The 21048-nt window shown below is 45.9% G+C and overlaps 1 protein-coding gene across 1 annotated transcript; it reads left to right on the top strand.

Moving 5' to 3' along the window:
- The first annotated feature begins 18660 nt into the window (after positions 1–18660).
- Positions 18661–20181, top strand: LOC125518211 (protein LATERAL BRANCHING OXIDOREDUCTASE 1-like). The gene is made up of 4 exons (XM_087535842.1): positions 18661–18894; positions 19014–19273; positions 19360–19690; positions 19939–20181. The coding sequence occupies exons 1-4, from the start codon at positions 18661–18663 to the stop codon at positions 20179–20181; spliced, it is 1068 nt and encodes a 355-aa protein (XP_087391968.1).
- Positions 20182–21048: the final 867 nt, after the last annotated feature.

Here is a 21048-nt window from a genome sequence, read left to right on the forward strand (position 1 = left end):
TAACTGGGTGATTATAAAGGAATACTACAGGTGTCTCCAAAGGTACATGTTGGGTTGGCGTATTTCGAGATTAGGTTTTGTCACTCCGATTGTCGGAGAGGTATCTCTGGGCCCTCTCGGTAATACACATCACATAAGCCTTGCAAGCATTGTAACTAAGATGTTAGTTGTGATATGATGTATTACGGAACGAGTAAAGAGACTTGCCGGTAACGAGATTGAACTAGGTATTGGATACCGACGATCGAATCTCGGGCAAGTAACATACCGATGACAAAGGGAACAACGTATGTTGTTATGCGGTCTGACCGATAAAGATCTTCGTAGAATATGTAGGAGCCAATATGGGCATCCAGGTCCCGCTATTGGTTATTGACCGGAGACGTGTCTCGGTCATGTCTACATTGTTCTCGAACCCGTAGGGTCCGCACGCTTAAGGTTACGATGACAGTTATATTATGAGTTTATCCATTTTGATGTACCGAAGGTTGTTCGGAGTCCCGGATGTGATCATGGACATGACGAGGACTCTCGAAATGGTCGAGACGTAAAGATTGATATATTGGAAGCCTATGTTTGGATATCGGAAGTGTTCCGGGTGAAATCGGGATTTTACCGGAGTACCGGGAGGTTACCGGAACCCCCCAGGAGCCATATGGGCCTTAATGGGCTTTAGTGGAAAGCAGAAAGGGGCAGCCCAAGGTGGCTGCGCACCTCCCCCCTCCCCTAGTCCTATTAGGACTTGGAGAAGGTGGCCGACCCCCCTCTTCCTCTTTCCCCCTCGGGGAATCCTAGTCCAACTAGGATTGGGGGGGGAGTCCTACTCCCGGGAGGAGTAGGACTCCTCCTGCGCCCTCCTCCTGGCCGGCGCCCCCTCCCCCTTGGCTCCTTTATATACTGAGGCAGAGGCACCCCAGAAACACACAAGTTGATCCACGTGATCTATTCCTTAGCCGTGTGCGGTGCCCCCAGCCACCATAGTCCTCGATAATACTGTAGCGGAGTTTAGGCGAAGCCCTGCTGCTGTAGTACATCAAGACCGTCACCATGCCGTCGTGCTGACGGAACTCTTCCCCGACACTTTGCTGGATCGAAGTCCGGGGATCGTCATCGAGCTGAACGTGTGCTCGAACTCGGAGGTGCCGTAGTTTCGGTGCTTGATCGGTTGGATCGTGAAGACGTACGACTACTTCCTCTACGTTGTGTCAGCGCTTCCGCAGTCGGTCTGCGTTGGGTACGTAGACAACACTCTCCCCTCTCGTTGCTATGCATCACATGATCTTGCGTGTGCGTAGGAATTTTTTTGAAATTACTACGAAACCCAACATTAACAGCCCGCTAAGAGGAAAGTACTTAGAGAGTTAATTGATTCGATTCATATGGCATTGGTGTGTATCCTTGAGAGCAAGTTAGAGTCAGTAGACCGATTATTAATAATGCAATGTCTAGGGCTAACTTATGATGGTTTTACCTACTTTTAAGCACCTGGTCCTGGGTCTAGCCTCCCTGGAACGGATGATTGCACGGCAAAGATCTAGACTATGCTGGTTAGGAGAGGGAGATGCGGATACTAAGTTGTTTAATCTAGTGGCGAATGACAGGAAGACCAAGAACTTCATCCCGGCGATCATTGTAACGCCCTTGATGCGGCTATATCTCCTACGCGTCGAAGCACGACTTAGAGGCATAACCGCATTGAAAGCAATGTCGCAAGTTAGGCAATCTTCACAACATCCCATGCAATATACATAATAAAAGGGGAAGGTACATAGTTGGCTTACACTCGCCACGTCAAACAAAGTACATAAATAGCATTACATCATCCAATCACTCATGGCCCGACTACGGCGCCAAAATAAAAGATCAACCCAACATGCGACACGGTCCCGATCGCCCCAACTGGGCACCACTACTGATCATCAGGGAAAGACACATAGTAACGGCGTGAGTCCTCGTCGAACTCCCACTTGAGCTCAAGCGCGTCCTCTGGAACGGAGTCATCAGGCCCTGAATCTGGTTTGGAAGTAATCTGTGAGCCACAGGGACTCAGCAATCTCGCACCCTCGCGATCAAGACTATTTAAGCTTATAGGTAAGGCAAGGTAATATGTGGAGCTGCAGCAAGCGACTAGCTTATATCGTGGCTAACCTGTTCGCAAAAGAGAGCGAGAAGAGAAGGCATAGCGCGAACGAATAACTAGAGAACAACCTGCGGCAAGCATTATTCCAACACCGTGTTCACTTCCCGGACTCCGCCGAGAAGAGACCATCACGGTAACTCACACAGTTGATTCATTTTAATTAAGTTAAGGTTCAAGTTATCTACAACCGGACATTAACAAATTCCCATCTGCCCATAACCGTGGGCACGGCTTTCGAAAGTTCAAATCCCTGCAGGGGAGTCCCAACTTAGCCCATGACAAACTCTCACGGTCAACGAAGGATATACCTTCTCCCGAGACATTCCGATCAGACTCGGTATCCCGGTTCTACAAGACACTTCGACGAGTTAAAACAAATCCAGCAACACCGCCCGAATGTGCCGACAAATCCCGATAGGAGCTGCACATATCTCGTTCTCAGGGGACACTCCGATGAACACTACGTACAACTAAAACCAAACCTCGAGTTGCCCCGAGGTGGCGCTGCAAGTGGCTCTGTTTGGACCAACACTCAGGGCACACTCAGAAAAGCTTTATTCAAGGCGAACTGACAAGGGGTTCCCATTATCACCCAACCGCGTAAGGAACGCAAAATCCGGGAACATAACACTGATATGACGGAAACTAGGGCGGCAAGAGTGGAACAAAACACTAGGCGAGAGGCCGAGCCTTCCACCCTTTACCAAGTATATAGATGCATTAAGATAACAAGATAATATAGTGATATCCCAACAAGTAAATAATGTTCCAACAAGGAACGGTCTCCAATCTTCACCTGCAACTAGCAACGCTATAAGAGGGGCTGAGAAAAGCGATAACATAGCCAATCAACGGTTTGCTAGGACATGGTGGGTTAGAGGTTTGACATGGCAATTTTGGGAGGCATGATAAGCAAGTGGTAGGCATCGTAGCATAGGCATAGCAAAAGAGCGAGCATCTAGCAAAGCAAAGATAGAAGTGATTTCGAGGGTACGATCTGAAGGAAATATGCCCTAGAGGCAATAATAAAGTTATTATTTATTTCCTTATATCATGATAAATGTTTATTATCCATGCTAGAATTGTATTAACCGGAAACATGATACATGTGTGAATACATAGACAAACTTAGTGTCACTAGTATGCCTCTACTTGACTAGCTCGTTAATAAAAGATGGTTATGTTTCCTAACCATGAACAAAGTATTGTTATTTGATTAACGAGGTCACATCATTAGTTGAATGATCTGATTGACATGACCCATTCCATTAGCTTAGCACCCGATCTTTTAGTATGTTGCTATTGCTTTCTTCATGACTTATACATGTTCCTATAACTATGAGATTATGCAACTCCCGTTTACCGGAAGAACACTTTGGGTACTACCAAACGTCACAACGTAACTGGGTGATTATAAAGGAATACTACAGGTGTCTCCAAAGGTACGTGTTGGGTTGGCGTATTTCGAGATTAGGTTTTGTCACTCCGATTGTCGGAGAGGTATCTCTAGGCCCTCTCGGTAATACACATCACATAAGCCTTGCAAACATTGTAACTAAGATGTTAGTTGTGAGATGATGTATTACGGAACGAGTAAAGAGACTTGCCGGTAACGAGATTGAACTAGGTATTGGATACCGACGACCGAATCTCGGGCAAGTAACATACCGATGACAAAGGGAACAACTTATGTTGTTATGCGGTCTGACCGATAAAGATCTTTGTAGAATATGTAGGAGCCAATATGGGCATCCAGGTCCCGCTACTGGTTATTGACCGGAGACGTGTCTCGGTCATGTCTACATTGTTCTCGAACCCGTAGGGTCCGCACGCTTAAGGTTACGATGACAGTTATATTATGAGTTTATGCATTTTGATGTACCGAAGGTTGTTCGGAGTCCCGGATGTGATCATGGACATGACGAGGAGTCTCGAAATGGTCGAGACGTAAAGATTGATATATTGGAAGCCTATGTTTGGATATCGGAAGTGTTCCGAGTGAAATCGGGATTTTACCGGAGTACCGGGAAGTTACCGGAACCCCCCGGGAGCCATATGGGCCTTAATGGGCTTTAGTGGAAAGGAGAAAGGGGCAGCCCAAGGTGGCTGCGCACCTCCCCCCTCCCCTAGTCCTATTAGGACTAGGAGAAGGTGGCCGGCCCCCCTCTTCCTCTTTCCCCCTCGGGGAATCCTAGTCCAACTAGGATTGGGGGGGGGGGAGTCCTACTCCCGGGAGGAGTAGGACTTCTCCTGCGCCCTCCTCCTGGCCGGCGCCCCCTCCCCCTTGGCTCCTTTATATACTGAGGCAGAGGCACCCCAGAAACACACAAGTTGATCCACGTGATCTATTCCTTAGCCGTGTGCGGTGCCCCAGCCACCATATTCCTCGATAATACTGTAGCGGAGTTTAGACGAAGCCCTGCTGCTGTAGTACATCAAGACCGTCACCACGCCGTCGTGCTGACGGAACTCTTCCCCGACACTTTGCTGGATCGAAGTCCGGGGATCGTCATCGAGCTGAACGTGTGCTCGAACTCGGAGGTGCCGTAGTTTCGGTGCTTGATCGATTGGATCGTGAAGACGTACGACTACTTCTTCTACGTTGTGTCAGCACTTCCGCAGTCGGTCTGCGTTGGGTACGTAGACAACACTCTCCCCTCTCGTTGCTATGCGTCACATGATCTTGCGTGTGCGTAGGAATTTTTTTGAAATTACTACGAAACCCAACATGATCATCTTGCCTGCAAAGTTGTCAGAGTTGACTGGATCCTCGAAAGCAAACTCAATGGGCTCCTCGTTAGCGAACTCGTCTCCCGGCTCTACCCAAACAAGACAAACAAGCAACAAGAACACAATCAACCACGTGCAAAGCTCAAACAACATGATGCAAACATGGTATGCTATGCGGGATGCGAGATGTGATGCATATGCAAGATTTGACAAGAGATGAATGAACCTGGCCTCAACTTGGAAATCCAAGTGTGCCACTGGAAAGGTGAGGTGATTTCTCTTGAATTCGATATAAAGAACACAGGAATCGGAGACGCGGTTTGGAATGGCGAGCAAAACAAATATGGCACCGATCTGCGATATACAGCAAGTAGCCATCTAAATGCAACAAGACAAACATGCTACAACACCCAAACATGGCAACAAAATACATGGCAGGGATCCATTCATGAATCTTAACAAAATATGAACACTGAGCTACGGCCAATTCATCCACTAACAGGTTCAAACAAGCATGGCAAAAGTGCAATTGGTAAACAGGTTTCAGACTTAGTGAAATTAACACTTGTCTGGAATTTCAGATCAGGTAGCACACTTTGGAGCAAGAAAACTAGATGCTACAGGTACTGAACATGGCAAATCAAGGCATGTCATGAAGCTACTCAAAGAGCTTAACAAAAGTCCCTTAGTGACCTTGAGCCAAAAGGGATCAGAAAATACAATTGCAAGCATGTGAACATGGAAAAAACATAATCAGATCTCAGACTTAGTGAAAAACTGGAGCATGCAAATCAGATATCAAGTAGGCATGTTTACGAGCTCGATGCACTCACTACAGAGCAAGGCATGACAATCTAAGCATACACCCATCAAGAATACACATTATACAAGCTAGACATGGCAAGAACAATAACATAGCATGCACGGATCAACTACAACATCCTCGGCAAAATCGCTAACAAGTAGACAATCTGCCCAGATTCACGAAATAGCAAAAGTAGAGCTCGATTGACTCAAGCTAGTGTGCTCCATAATTGCAAACAAAGACATGGATGGATAGAGCACCACAAGGTAAACAAATCATCCTCAAAGAGGCATGGATCACTAGGAAACAACATGAACATATGGCATATTGATAAAAACAGTCCAAGGACTTAGTGGAATTGCTAAGTCCCTGAAATCAGCATTAACGAATGCACCACTATGCAAGCTTGTGCTAGTCACCACACACATCACATAAAAACATGGATGGCACCTCTGGAAAGATGACAAAGCATATAACAAAACATATGTAGAGCTCAGGGGCATATCATGCACACAATAATCATGGCAAAAATGACAAATAGCTAATTGGAGCAGCAGATCTGACAATTAACTCAAATATCATTCTTCCAACAGCATTTCAGGCATCAATATAAACTCAAATGAAAATGATGCAATGAGATGAAATGATGTGCTCTTTGAGACGAACATTTTGATATGCTATATGACCAAAACGGATCTACGGATGCAAAGTTACGGCACGACAACATAGCAATAAAATTAGGGTTTCTGAGAAAAAGTCAACCGAAGCACTATTCCCAGATCTGATCCGGATCGGCACGGAAACCGAGGATCGCCGGAAATGTCGACGGGGATCGCCGGAGGTCTTCGGGGAGGCGGTGGAGGACGCCGGAGGGAGGCCGGTTCGCCGGATCCGTGCGGAGGAGGAGCGGGGTGGCGACGGGGTGGACTTGGCGGCGTCGGGGCGGCGACGAGGCGAAGTCCGGCGAGGGCGCTTGCACCGGAGGTCGCCGGCGATGGAGTACGCGGCGGCCGGAGCGGGGCGGCTCGGGCGCGCTCGACCGCGCGGGAGGAAGAAGGAGACGGGCGGCGGCGGAGCCGCTCTGGGCCGCGGGGGCCTAGCGCGGGCCGGCGGGCCGCGCGCGGTGGTGCCGGCGGGGAAGACACGTGGCGGCCCCCTAGTGGCTGCGGGGCGGCGGCGTGAAATGTCCGACGCGGACCGGACGTGTCCGGCGCGCGGATGGAGCTAGGCTAGGGGTTCGGGGGGAAGAAGAAAGGTGGATTTCGGAGGGGGGCTATTTATAGGCATAGAGGTAGCTAGGAGTGTTCAAATGAGGTGCGGTTTTTGGCCACGCGATCGTGATCGAACACTCTAGATGATTGAGAGGGTTTTGGGCCAAAATGGAGGGGTGTTGGGCTGCAACACACACGAGGCCTTTCCGGTCCCTCGGTTAACCGTTGGAGCATCAAACGAAGTCCAAATGGTATGAAACTTGACAGGCGGTCTACCGGTAGTAAACCAAGGCCGCATGGCAAGTCTCGGTCCAATCCGAAAACGTTTAACACCCGCACATGAAAAAGAGGTAGAAAGGGACACCGGATGACATAGGAGCGCCGGATTGCAAAACGGACAACGGGAAAAATGCTCGGATGCATGAGACGAACATGTATGCAAAAGAAATGCACATGATGACATGATATACAATGCATAACACGCAAGCAATGACAAGGAAACAACAGCGAATAACTGGAGGACACCTGGCACATCGGTCTCGGAGCGTTACAACACTCCACCACTACAAGAGGATCTCGTCCCGAGATCTAGAATGGCACGGGAGGGACAACGGAAAAGAAAGAGAAGAGGTAAAACTAAGTTGCTTCTTTGACAAACGAGTGAAACCAAAGAACCTTGAAAACGTTAAGTCATATCGAGAAAAGAATGCAACGGAGATAAATGAAGTATAAAGCACCCCGTTAGGAAATTGGAACGAGGAAGAAGAAGGTTGAAAGAACTCCGGTAGGGAAGAGTAAAAGGAAGAACAAACTCGGACAGCACTCCGGTTGAAAAGAGATGCAAAGCTTGTAAGGCGAAGAGAACTTTAGCAAAAGTCCCAACACTCCAGTTAAATGGACAATCCTGAAAAGAACATGATCTTGACAAAACAAGATGATGGGTTGAAGAGAACAACAACACAATGCCTCCGGAACGAAAGAATAGAAGTTGTATCGACGGAACAAAAGAACGGAGAAGAAAACAACATCTTGTACCTTCGATGAGCTTGAAAAGCATCTTAAAGAGAAGGGTCGCACGGAGTTGTTGGAAACCAACAACGAAAAGAGTAAGCTTGATATGGTCTTATGGAATACATCTCAAATTATGAGGTGACAACCAGCCACTTACGGGAAAAGAATTGGATTGATATCAACAAGGAGACGAGAAAGCTATCACCGAAAGGATACATGAAGAACTTGGGTCCTTTATAAGCACCATGGATAGCAACAATCCTCGGGAAGGCTTTAGGTGAAATATAACCCAAGATAACTCCAAAGAAGAGATTGATGGATTTAAAATACCTCATTCTTAACCACATGTGAATCATGAAACATGAACCCAAATTATCAAGAATGACATAATAACACCTCCAATGATACGGAAGAAAGAATTGCACTCCGTATTACAATATTAAGAAAGCTTGAGCTTCTTAGAAAAGAATCTCGATGAACACTTCGAGAATGAATTAAATCATAGATGAACCATCATGTAGAACCTCCGTGAATAACTCCGTAACAAAAGGATAACGAGAAGAAAAGGGAAGTTGAAAACACAAGGTGAAACCTTGTAATGCTTTAGGTGTATCTCCGTGAAGATACAATTACGAGAGCTTGGAACTCCGGAAAAGAAAGATAAAAAAATGAGATCAAGAATTTTGATGATCCTCCAGAATAGGGAATTGAGTTCACCCGATGAAACAAGAATAAGAATTACATTATGCGTATCCTTCACCAATATAATAGATGGCAATCAACGGATTTGGCATGCTACTTATTCTCGGAGAAAAGATTAAGAGATATATTGCGCAAACTTGAGAAAGGTCTTCAATGATCCACCGGTAGGATTGAAAAGAACGAAAGAGTTGATATGATAAACGAATGACGAGAAGTCTTGAACGAGCCACCATAAGAATTGAAAATGAACGAAGAGAAGATAAAGAAACACCGGGAAGAATTATAAAATGAACGAAGATACTTGAGAGGATTTAGATACGTGAGAACGAAGAGATCACGAGCCGATTAGAGGATATTTGAACGATGCACCGGTAAGATTTAGAGAAAAAGAGCTGAAAGCTGAGAATGAATAATTATGATATGATGGCCTCCAGAGAATCAAATTGAAAAGACTCCTGAATTACACCGGATGGGTGAAAAGAATTTGATGATCGAAAACAATTATGAGAGGGTGGCCTCGAACTAGAACCACGAATCTCTGAGAGGACGGATAAGATATGGAGGTAAAACTCTTCTTCGGTCTTCAAATTCTGAGAATGACGATGAGAAGCACCACCATGAATTATTTAGATACTCCGGAAGAATCAAAAGCGAAGAGGTTGAGCCAACGATGAAAGAATTTAACTGATCTTGGAGAAAGGCATTTGACTGATGATAAATCATTCTTACGTCAAACTTCAAAAAGAAATTTGAGGATAGCTCCGGGGAAATGAGAAGAGTCAGGTAAGATCCTGGGAAAAGACCTGTGGGTTAGGGCCCACTCAAGAGAAACACCGTTGATGATTTAAAATATAGATTATGCCGGTTGATTTAAATGGCTTGAATGAGATAACATCCTTGAAAGATCTTGAACGAAAGCAGAGTAGAAACATGAATCTTTGAGATATCTTGAGCACTCCGGAACAAAAGAATAGCAAGGAGTGGATGATTAAGAGGTGGCCCGGCATAAGAACACATTTGAAACGTGGAAAAAGGATGTGATCAACACCAAAAGCTTGAATTGAATCCACCGGAGAAGAAAAAGAATGAAGAATAACGAACTTGAAGAGCATCTTCATGAGAACCGCCGGGTAAGGACATTGACGGAAAAGAATGGAGAGACTTCATAATCATAAGATAGATACATGATTAAGAAATCTGAATCCTTGGAGAAAACAAAGGGAGGGAGGGTGGGAAAAACAAAGGCAACTTGGAAACGGATGAAAACAAACACCGTTGAGAAGAAATGGTAATTGATCTTGCTGATGTTGAAATGATCGGATCCACTTGAAGAGAGACACGCCGGTTGAAAAAGGATTGACATGTCAATCCCGATTATCATGAAGGATTAGTGTTCACATTGGAGTATGAGAACACCGCTTAGGAAAAGTATGGAATCAACATTTGACTTCGAAGCAACTCGAATACCATAACTCAAAACAAAACAAAGGATTGGCTTGCAGAATAAGCCGGAACAAACATATGATAGAGATTTCGTCCGAAGTTTTCGTGGTGGGGCCTACATGGGCTCGATCGTACAGCACCATCATGTACAAGGCAGTGCACATGACATACGAAGCGTCCCCGAGTCGGCATAGCCAAGGACTCTTTAAGACACAACGAGACCATTGTAAAACCGATCGTGAATAGGCGGACCACTAGACGTCGAACCCCAATTTCATATCATATATTTGTCGGAAATATATCCTAAGAGCTACTTGAATTCCCACTTATAAACTCCCGAACCTTTCCGGTTATGCAATCGGGTGTTGGGGATACATGGGAAGCATAATATCTCACCCAAAGCTAGCAAATCCTACATCCAGCTGTATCCATCCTTCAACACATAACCAAGAAACCTTCGGAAATCGTCTACCTCAACCTTTGAAAAGCATCCGTTATACGAGTTATGGCAATACTCCCAAACTCCCGCCCCAGTACTGAGTGGCGTCGAGGTTATCTCACCAACAACTGCATAAAAGAGAATTTCGATGTCGGCGTACTAAACTCAGGTATTCTAGAACGACAACGATAAAATTGTGACGACAACACCTCGGAGCTCAACTCCCTGGGACACTGCCACAACCCCTAAATGACAGGAGGCACCAAGAACAATGTTCTCGTCACAAATCCATCGGAACGATTCGAAGATACCCGCGTGATCCTAAAATTTTTTTTAGTGAAATTTGAGAAGAGAAGATTCAAAACTCTACGTCAGGATGCCTTACAAGAGCGATGAAGGGACTGGGGAGTAAAAAAAATTCCTAAACTCTCTGATATATAATTCCTAAATGACTCAAAACATTTTTCTAGACTCCACAACGACAGCTAAACATGATCAAGCAGTGGGGGCTCCTAAGGTCGGGGAAGGCTCTGATTACCAACTTGTAACGCCCTCGATGCGGCTATATCTCCTACGTGTCGAAGCACGACTTAGAGGCATAACCGCATTGAAAGCAATGTCGCAAGTTAGACAATCTTCACAACATCCCATGTAATATACATAATAAAAGGGGAAGGTACATAGTTGGCTTACACTCGCCACCTCAAACAAACTACATAAATAGCATTACATCATCCAATCACTCATGGCCCGAATACGGCGCCAAAATAAAAGATCAACCCAACATGCGACACGGTCCTGATCGCCCCAACTGGGCACCACTACTGATCATCAGGGAAAGACACATAGTAATGGCGTGACTCCTCGTCGAACTCCCACTTGAGCTCAAGCGCGTCCTCTGGAACGGAGTCATCAGGCCCTGCATCTGGTTTGGAAGTAATCTGTGAGCCACAGGGACTCAGCAATCTCGCACCCTCGCGATCAAGACTATTTAAGCTTATAGGTAAGGCAAGGTAATATGTGGAGCTGCAGCAAGCGACTAGCTTATATCGTGGCTAACCTGTTCGCAAAAGAGAGCGAGAAGAGAAGGCAAAGCGCGAATGAATAACTAGAGAACAACCTGCGGCAAGCATTACTCCAACACCGTGTTCACTTCCCGGACTCCGCCGAGAAGAGACCATCACGGTAACTCACACAGTTGATTCATTTTAATTAAGTTAAGGTTCAAGTTATCTACAACCAGACATTAACAAATTCCCATCTGCCCATAACCACGGGCACGGCTTTCGAAAGTTCAAATCCCTGCAGGGGAGTCCCAACTTGGCCCATGACAAGCTCTCACGGTCAACGAAGGATATACCTTCTCCCAAGACATTCCGATCAGACTCGGTATCCCGGTTCTACAAGACACTTCGACAAGTTAAAACAAATCCAGCAACACCGCCCGAATGTGCCGACAAATCCTGATAGGAGCTGCACATATCTCGTTCTCAGGGCACACTCAGATGAACACTACGTACAACTAAAACCAAACCTCGAGTTGCCCCGAGGTGGCGCTGCAAGTGGCTCTGTTTGGACCAACACTCAGAGGAGCACTGGCCCGGGGGGGTTTAAATAAGATGACCCTCGGGCTCCGGAAACCCAAGGGAAAGAGGCTAGGTGGCAAAAGGTAAAACCAAGGTTGGGCATTGCTAGAAAAGCTTTATTCAAGGCGAACTGACAAGGGGTTCCCATTATCACCCAACCGCGTAAGGAACGCAAAATCCAGGAACATAACACCGATATGACGGAAACTAGGGCGGCAAGAGTGGAACAAAACACTAGGCGAGAGGCCGAGCCTTCCACCCTTTACCAAGTATACAGATGCATTAAGATAACAAGATAATATAGTGATATCCCAACAAGTAAATAATGTTCCAACAAGGAATGGTCTCCAATCTTCACCTGCAACTAGCAACGCTATAAGAGGGGCTGAGCAAAGCGGTAACATAGCCAATCAACGGTTTGCTAGGACATGGTGGGTTTGAGGTTTGACATGGAAATTTGGGAGGCATGATAAGCATGTGGTAGGCATCGTAGCATAGGCATAGCAAAAGAGAGAGCATCTAGCAAAGCAAAGATAGAAGTGATTTCGAGGGTATGATCATCTTGCCTGCAAAGTTGTCAGAGTTGACTGGATCCTCGAAAGCAAACTCAACGGGCTCCTCGTTAGCGAACTCGTCTCCCGGCTCTACCCAAACAAGACAAATAGCAACAAGAACACAATCAACCACGTGCAAAGCTCAAACAACATGATGCAAATATGGTATGCTATGCGGGATGCGAGATGTGATGCATATGCAAGATTTGACAAGAGATGAATGAACCTGGCCTCAACTTTGAAATCCAAGTGTGCCGCTGGAAAGGTGAGGTGATTTCTCTTGAATTCGATATAAAGAACACCGGAATCGGAGACATGGTTTGGAAATGGCGAGCAAAACAAATATGGCACCGATCTGCGATATACAGCAAGTAGCCATCTAAATGCAACAAGACAAACATGCTACAGCACTCAAACATGGCAAAAAAAATACATGGCAGGGATCCATTCATGATGCTTAACAAAAGAGGAACACTGAGCTACGGCCAATTCATCCATTAGCAGGTTCAAACAAGCATGTCAAAAGTGCAATTGGTAAACAGATTTCAGACTTAGTGAAATTAACACTTGTCTGGAATTTCAGATCAGGTAACACACTTTGGAGCAAGAAAACTAGACGCTACAGGTACTGAACATGGCATGAAGCTACTCAAAGAGCTTAACAAAAGTCCCTTAGTGACCTTGAGCCAAAAGGGATCAGAAAATACAATTGCAAGCATGTGAACATGGAAAAAACATAATCAGATCTCAGACTTAGTGAAAAACTGGAGCATGCAAATCAGATATCAAGTAGGCATGTTTACGAGCTCGATGCACTCACTACAGAGCAAGGCATGACAATCTAAGCATACACCCATCAAGAATACACATTATACAAGCTAGACATGGCAAGAACAATAACATAGCATGCACGGATCAACTACAACATCCTCGGCAAAATCGCTAACAAGTAGACAATCTGCCCAGATTCACGAAATAGCAAAAGTAGAGCTCGATTGACTCAAGCTAGGGTGCTCCATAAATGCAAACAAAGACATGGATGGATAGAGCACCACAAGGTTAACAAATCATCCTTACTGATCATCCTCAAAAGAGGCACGGATCACTAGGAAACAACATGAACATATGGCATATTGATAAAAACAGTCCAAGGACTTAGTGGAATTGCTAAGTCCCTGAAATCAGCATTAACGAATGCACCACTATGCAAGCTTGTGCTAGTCACCACACACATCACAAAAAAACATGGATGGCACCTCTGGAAAGATGACAAAGCATATAACAAAACATATGTAGAGCTCAGGGGCATATCATGCACACAATAATCATGGCAAAAATGACAAATAGCTAATTGGAGCAGCAGATCTGACAATTAACTCAAATAGCATTCTTCCAACAGCATTTCGGGCATCAAGATGAAATCAAATGAAAATGATGCAATGAGATGAAATGATGTGCTCTCTGAGACGAACATTTTGATATGCTATATGCCCAACACGGATCTACAGATGCAAAGTTACGGCACGACGAACATAGCAAAAAAATTAGGGTTTCTGAGAAAAAGTCAACCGAAGCACTATTCCCAGATCTGATCCGGATCGGCATGGAAACCGAGGATCGCCGGAAATGTCGACGGGGATCGCCGGAGGTCTTCGAGGAGGCGGTGGAGGACGCCGGAGGGAGGCCGGTTCGCCGGATCCGTACGGAGGAGGAGCGGGGCGGCGACGGGGTGGACTTGGCGGCGTCGGGGCGGCGAGGAGGCGAAGTCCGGCGAGGGCGCTTGCACCGGAAGTCACCGGCGATGGTGTACGCGGCGGCCGGAGCGGGGCGGCTCGGGCGCGCTCGACCGCGCGGGAGGAAGAAGGAGACGGGCGGCGGCGGAGCCGCTCTGGGCCGCGGGGGCCTAGCGCGGGCCGGGCGGGCCGCGTGCGGTGTTGCCGGCGGGGAAGACATGTGGCGGCCCCCTAGTGGCTGCGGGGCGGCGGCGCGAAATGTCCGGCGCGGACCGGACGTGTCCGGCGCGCGGATGGAGCGGGGCTAGGGTTTCGGGAGGAAGAAGAAAGGTGGATTTCGGAGGGGGGCTATTTATAGGCATAGAGGGAGCTAGGAGTGTCCAAATGAGGTGCGGTTTTCGGCCACGCGATCGTGATCGAACGCTCTAGATGATGGAGGGCGTTTTGGTGGGTTTTGGGCCAAAATGGAGGGGTGTTAGGCTGCAACACACACACACGATGCCTTTCCGGTCCCTCGGTTAACCGTTGGAGCATCAAACATAGTCCAAATGGTACGAAACTTGACAGGCGGTCTACCGGTAGTAAACCAAGGCCGCATGGCAAGTCTCGGTCCAATCCGAAAACGTTTAACACCCGCACACGAAAAAGAGATAGAAAGGGACACCGGATGACATAGGAGCGCCGGATTGCAAAACGGACAACGGTAAAAATGCTCGGATGCATGAGACGAACATGTATGCAAAAGAAATGAACATGATGACATGATATGCAATGCATGACACGCAAGCAATGGCAAGGCAACAACAGCGAATAACTGAAGGACACCTGGCACATCGGTCTCGGGGCGTTACAATCATGGTGGTTGGGCAAGTGGTTGTTGACCAGGAAGGCAAGGAGGGAGCGTTTCATCAGGCGTATGCCCAGCTCCAGGGTAGGAAAATGACCTCAACTTTGAGGATCGAAGCATCTCTACCACAATTGCGCCCCCCCCCCCCCCCCCCCGAACCGCACAGGTATGGCAGAGCCTGCCTGAGAGGCTGTGCCAAGAATATATGGGTCCTCTCGCAGAGGTGAGCCTCACCCGCCAAGCGTCCCACTTGACACACACGTGGTCAAGGAAGCCCTCATCCTCAAACCACCCAAACTCAAATGAAAGCCAAGGATTGCGTTTCAAATGTTCCTCGCCGGAAGTTAGGACAAGTAGGTTTTGATCCGACCCAATCATAGTTTCAGCTTTGCGCACTGACATTGGATGAACAGTTTCCCTGTTAGAGATGAAAACCCGGCCAGTTTTGCATCACTTATCCTTGCTGGATTGAATCCCACGGTTATAAGAAAAAGTGACTGACCCAAAATAAAATTTTAGTTGCCTGACCATTAGCCGGTCCCATTTGTTGATCGTCACACAAACAATCAAGTACTCCCTCCATCCGGGACGGAGGGAGTAGTGAGGAGTGTGATTATCTAACTTCTAAGTTTTAACCCGACGTAGCAAAAGGATCCAAGTTCTGCACTCACATTTTAACTATGACTGACGTCACCATAGTTTGCTAGAAGAGGCCTTTTTTATACTGCCAGGGTCTCTCATTGTAATTCTTGGAATCATTTTTCATCCAGATGTGTCAAAGTAATTCGGCGTTCGGGAACATGTACACCAGCAAGAAAGCAGAAGATCCAAGCCACACCAAGGCAAATCCTCACAAAAGGACCATCTCTAACTTTTACCCTGACGTAGCAAATGTATCCAAGCCATTTGCACTCACATTTCAGCTATGACCAACATAACCGGAGTTAGGGTAGTTTGGAATATACGTGCATGCCGATCATGTGCTTCAACGGATCTAAGCCAGCTACTTTGTAGGAATCTCAATAGGTCTGATGCCTGCAACAACCACCAGCTCTTGACTGACTTATTAGAAAAAAATCATTCCATGCCGGCATCCACAGCAAATGTTCATATGCAATTTAAGTGGCGGAGGTACGGTGACGGCTGTGTGGACGAGGAAGAAAAGAGAAAAGGAGGAGGGCCGGTGCGGTCAGTGCTACATATACGCCCCAGATATGGACGGGTATGGGTAGTGCCGGTCAGTCCATCCGTTTGGGACGGATTTGCCAAGTGTGCTTGGGTGGCAATTTTACGTTTGGAAAAGCGACCGGCAGCCTGTCGACGCGTTTGCGGTGGATATGGGCGTCCGGTTGTAGATGCTCTCAGCTATTACACACAGACCACGAGAACCCGATTAATTGTTGTGTCAGTTTCCACTTGTTGTCCACTCTGTGTGCTGCCAACGGTTCGTTGGGTCAGCTCCTGTAACACTTCTGTAACCCTTTCTTCCTATCGCAATGAAAGCAGGCTAATATTGACTTTCGTCTAAGAAAAACCCATATCTAACATTTAACCCTGACGTAGCAAATGGATCCAAGCCATTTGCACGTAACCGGAGTTAGGACTGACGACGTCCTTGCTGAAAACGCTTGGTAGTTTGCATTATACGTGCACGCCGATCAAGTGCTTCAGTCATCAAATTTTAAGTTGAAACGGATCCAAAGCCAGCTATTTTGTAGGAATCTCAATAGAGCTGATGCCTGCAACAACCACCAACTCTTGACTGACTTATTAGAAGGTAGTGAAATTAGTTCACTAACTCAACACGCCGGCATCCAAAGCAAGTGTTCATACGAAATTTAAGTTTTTTCTTAGGAAACTCTTCAGCCGCGTCCTTGAGTCTCTTGCAATATTATTTTTTACGAGAAAATTTCCAATCTGTTCATCTTCAATTGTGACAATACAACAAATACCAGAAATAATAGAAGTTATATCTAGATCCGTAGACCACCTAGCAACGACTACAAGGAATAAAACAAGCCGAAGGCACGCCACCTTTATTGCCAATCTCTCGCGGAGCTGCGCAAAACTTGTTATAGTAGACAGTCATAAAGTCGTAGTGCTAAGACCCATAGGACCAGTGCACCAGAATAGCAACCACCGCCCATGAAGAGTAGCGTAAATTGGAAGGGTCAAACTGGAAAACACACAAATGTAGATGAATGATGAACAAATCCACCAAAGACAAATCCGCTAGATACATACCTCCAGTCCTCCACACGGCCACCAACGATGCTAAACCACCACTGGAATAGGGGCTAAGCGTGGAGAACCTCATTCCATCTTCATGGAGGCGCCGACGTCTCATCTTTCTGAGCAGGACACAAGCCCTGACAAAACTCAAAAAAACATCTAAAAACAAAGCCCTCCCACTGTCAATGGCCAGAATCCACCGTGCCCATAGCCCTAAGACTACCGGAGACGAGGCGGACTAACACCGGCGCCGACGGGTGGCAGGGGAACCCTAGGATTATTTTTCTTTTGGAGAGTAAGCGGCTGCGTAAGGATACTTGCAATATTATTAGTTCACGGTTGAAATGGATCCTCCCAGCAAATCAAAAACTGAAACGGATCCCTATAAGACAATCGTTGGTTATTGACTGACTGTCAAATCTAGTAAAGAGCCACTACCTCTTGATCACAACAACGGGACGCTTGATTGTTGGCAATTCATTCTACGTCGGCGTCCAAACCAAGTGTTCATACGTGGTGCATACATACACGAGTATATATTTATCGATCAACGATTAATCCATGTGGCTGGACCGCTATTAATTAAGTCATTTGTCATACTTTAAATCTGTTAGAGGTCTTACCTGCTACTCCTAAAGTCTTATAAACGAAGCTCCGTCCTTTGGCACTTCCACACTTAAGTTGTAGAGCAACAAGTAGTGGCCGGAGGAATTGATCAAAGATCCATCTCTGATCTCCAGCTGATCGAAGGTATATCTGTTTTACAGTCCATCGTCCACTCCAAGCTTTCCCTACGTTTCACGTGCATGTTCTAGCTAAGAGGTCCAGAACTTCGATCTTATATGACTTTGCTAGTTGCCGACGTTTTTTTGCGTGTGTGAGTTGGTGTGGGTTGTATGCATCCTAACTATGCAAAGGCTGGGTGTGTACTCATTGTGTTATATATGTATCTTATTGATGCTTCATATTGAGCCAATAAAATCCATCCTTTGTTAAAAAAAGCCGAGAGATCCATGTGCTTTAATGTTGCGTCGCAACTGTGTGCAAATCATACCAAACCATAGGACATTTGTTTACTCTTTAGGGCATGTCTGATTTGCGGTGTTGATCAAATCGGATTCTAAAAAATGGAATTAGAATACATTTCAGATTCTTCTGTCTGATACTCCCTCTTAATAAGTTAATATAAGGCCATAAATTATACCTGAAGGTCGTGCAAGTGCAACTATGGGAAGCATGCGAAAATCCAGAGCAATGACAGTGCAGGAGCTCGCCAACATCAGCAAGCCCGACGTGCCAGCACAGTACATGGTGCACGGTCACCACGACCAGCAGCACGCCACGGCTGTCGCAGCACCAATCCCTGTCATTGACCTCTGCTACCTTTCCAAGGAGGACGGTGCAGCCACCGATGAGGCATCAAAGCTTCGGTCAGCGCTCGAGTCATGGGGCCTCTTCCATGCAAGTAACAATTCTAACAGCAGCTCAGCAGTCAGAAACTCAGAATAGCACTTAACCATTTTGTAGCAAGATCTAGCATTCATATTCAAGTTACTTCATGTGTACGTTCCTGCATGCAGCTCAGTAACCATGGTATAGAAGCGACCATGATGGACGATATGATGTCCGCGTCGAGGGAGTTTTTCTGGCGGCCACTCGAAGACAAGCAGAGGTACACCAACCTGATCGGCGGCGAGCAGTTCCAGTTTGAGGGGTACGGGAACAACCGGGTGAGGTCGCCAGACCTGATCCTGGATTGGTCTGACCGCCTCTACCTCAAAGTGGAGCCCGAGGATGAGCGGCACATCACCCTTTGGCCCACACATCCCGAAAACTTCAGGTCACTAATTGATCTGAGCGATCTCTTCCCAAATTTCTAGGTTCACGGTTTAAGGATCATTAGCTCACATTTTGTTGTGTTTGCAGGGGTGTTCTGCATGAGTTCACAAAGAAATGTGGGAGAGTGAAGGATGATGTGCTCCGGGCAATGGCAAAGCTGCTCGAGCTTGACAACGACGACTACTTTGTGGACCAGCTTGGGGAGAAAGCTGAAACTAACGTGAGATGCAGCTACTACCCCCAGTGTCCAAGGCCAGAGCTTGTATTTGGTCTCAAGCCTCACTGTGATGGAACCGTTCTTACAATTCTCATGATCGATGACAGCATCGGTGGCCTTCAAGTTCTTAGAGATGGGGTGTGGTGGGATGTACCGATCGTACCTCGCACCCTGCTGGTCATTATAGGAGATCAGACTGAGGTGCGTCTTTTCTAATTAACTAACTTTGTTCGGTCTGGTTAGAACGCTATTTTTTCTTGTTGTAAAAAGAAGAAGTTAGTTTACGATGAAAAATACTTTCATACTATAACAAATTTATAGTCTTTCCAAGCATATCCACATAAAACACAACAATCAAAGTTACGTGCTGGGTATTTGAAAGAAAAAAGATCATTTTGTTGAAAGTTTTTAAGGTCTTAGGTTGATCGAGTTGAATTGTTGTTGCACAGATAATGAGCAATGGGTTCTTCAAGAGCCCTGTGCATAGGGTCGTGACGAATGCAAAGAAAGAGAGACTATCGGTGGCTCTAGACTACTCTGTTGACCACGAGAGAGAAATTGAGCCATCGCCTCAGTTGATAAATGAGAAGAGACCAGCATTGTACAGGAAAGTTAAGGTCAAGGACTACATTTCCGGGCTCTATGAACATTTTTCTCAAGGGAAAATGGTTATTGATACACTGCAGTTATAACTATGTGGTGTCATGAAAAAATGTGATCAAATTATGGCCAATGTATGTATTGTGTATTTCTAAATGTCACGTGTGTTAAGTACTCCCTTTGTTCAACAACACATGTCATTTCAAGTTTTTTGGATGTTCTACATGCTATTAAGAAAATAAAGTTCTATATCACTATTGTGTTCTACACGTTATGATAATATTTCCACTTGAGAATTTCGTAAACCTTTTCTGTATAGTACCAATGAACAATACAAGTTCGAGGACTATTGTTGGGTTGTTTGAGCATGCTTCCCAAGGGACAATTGTCATCAAACGAGAAGATACTGTTGGAAAATAAAGGTAATAGTTTAAGAATTGACAGGAGGTATCATTCACAATAAGAATATGATGCAAAAACAATTCTAATGTTACGCAAGACAGTCCGAACAAGGGAGTGCAAACCAACGCTGTAAGATGACGAACAAGCCTGCCTCCTACCATTTGTCTCTCGCTCCCACCTGATGACTCCCAGTGGTAGAGATGCCGATAAGCTTTTGACTAGTTGTGGTACCCATCTGCGTCCGAGACTAGTGAGAGGTCTAGTCCCTCCTTTCCTGTGTATATGGCTTATCTCAAAAAAAGTTATTTTATCATTTTATAAGTCTCAAATTTATTGCTCTCATTCACATGTTCAGATTTCAAGGTGCACTAAACCAGTGCACGCAAGGATTCAGAGAAAACCAATGCAATTAAAACTTTTTGGTCATTTATTTTTCACACATGCATGCATTGCATTAATACATTGGTAAACACTTTCTTTTTGAGGAAAAAACAAGCCAATTAATTGAGTACTTCTGCAAACTACAAAAGTTATTCTACCACCCTACATCTACCTTG

Source organism: Triticum urartu, chromosome 7A, assembly GCF_056163025.1.
Source record: "Triticum urartu cultivar PI428250 chromosome 7A, HENAU_Tu73, whole genome shotgun sequence".
Lineage (NCBI taxonomy): Eukaryota > Viridiplantae > Streptophyta > Magnoliopsida > Poales > Poaceae > Triticum > Triticum urartu.

Excerpts from the sequence above, each read along its gene's own strand:
- LOC125518211 (XM_087535842.1), top strand. The coding sequence starts at position 18,661 with ATGGGAAGCATGCGAAAATCCAGAGCAATGACAGTGCAGGAGCTCGCC. Across the intron at positions 18,895-19,013 it reads AGTCATGGGGCCTCTTCCAT|CTCAGTAACCATGGTATAGA; the intron begins GCAAGTAACAAT and ends TCCTGCATGCAG. Across the intron at positions 19,274-19,359 it reads ACACATCCCGAAAACTTCAG|GGGTGTTCTGCATGAGTTCA; the intron begins GTCACTAATTGA and ends TTGTGTTTGCAG.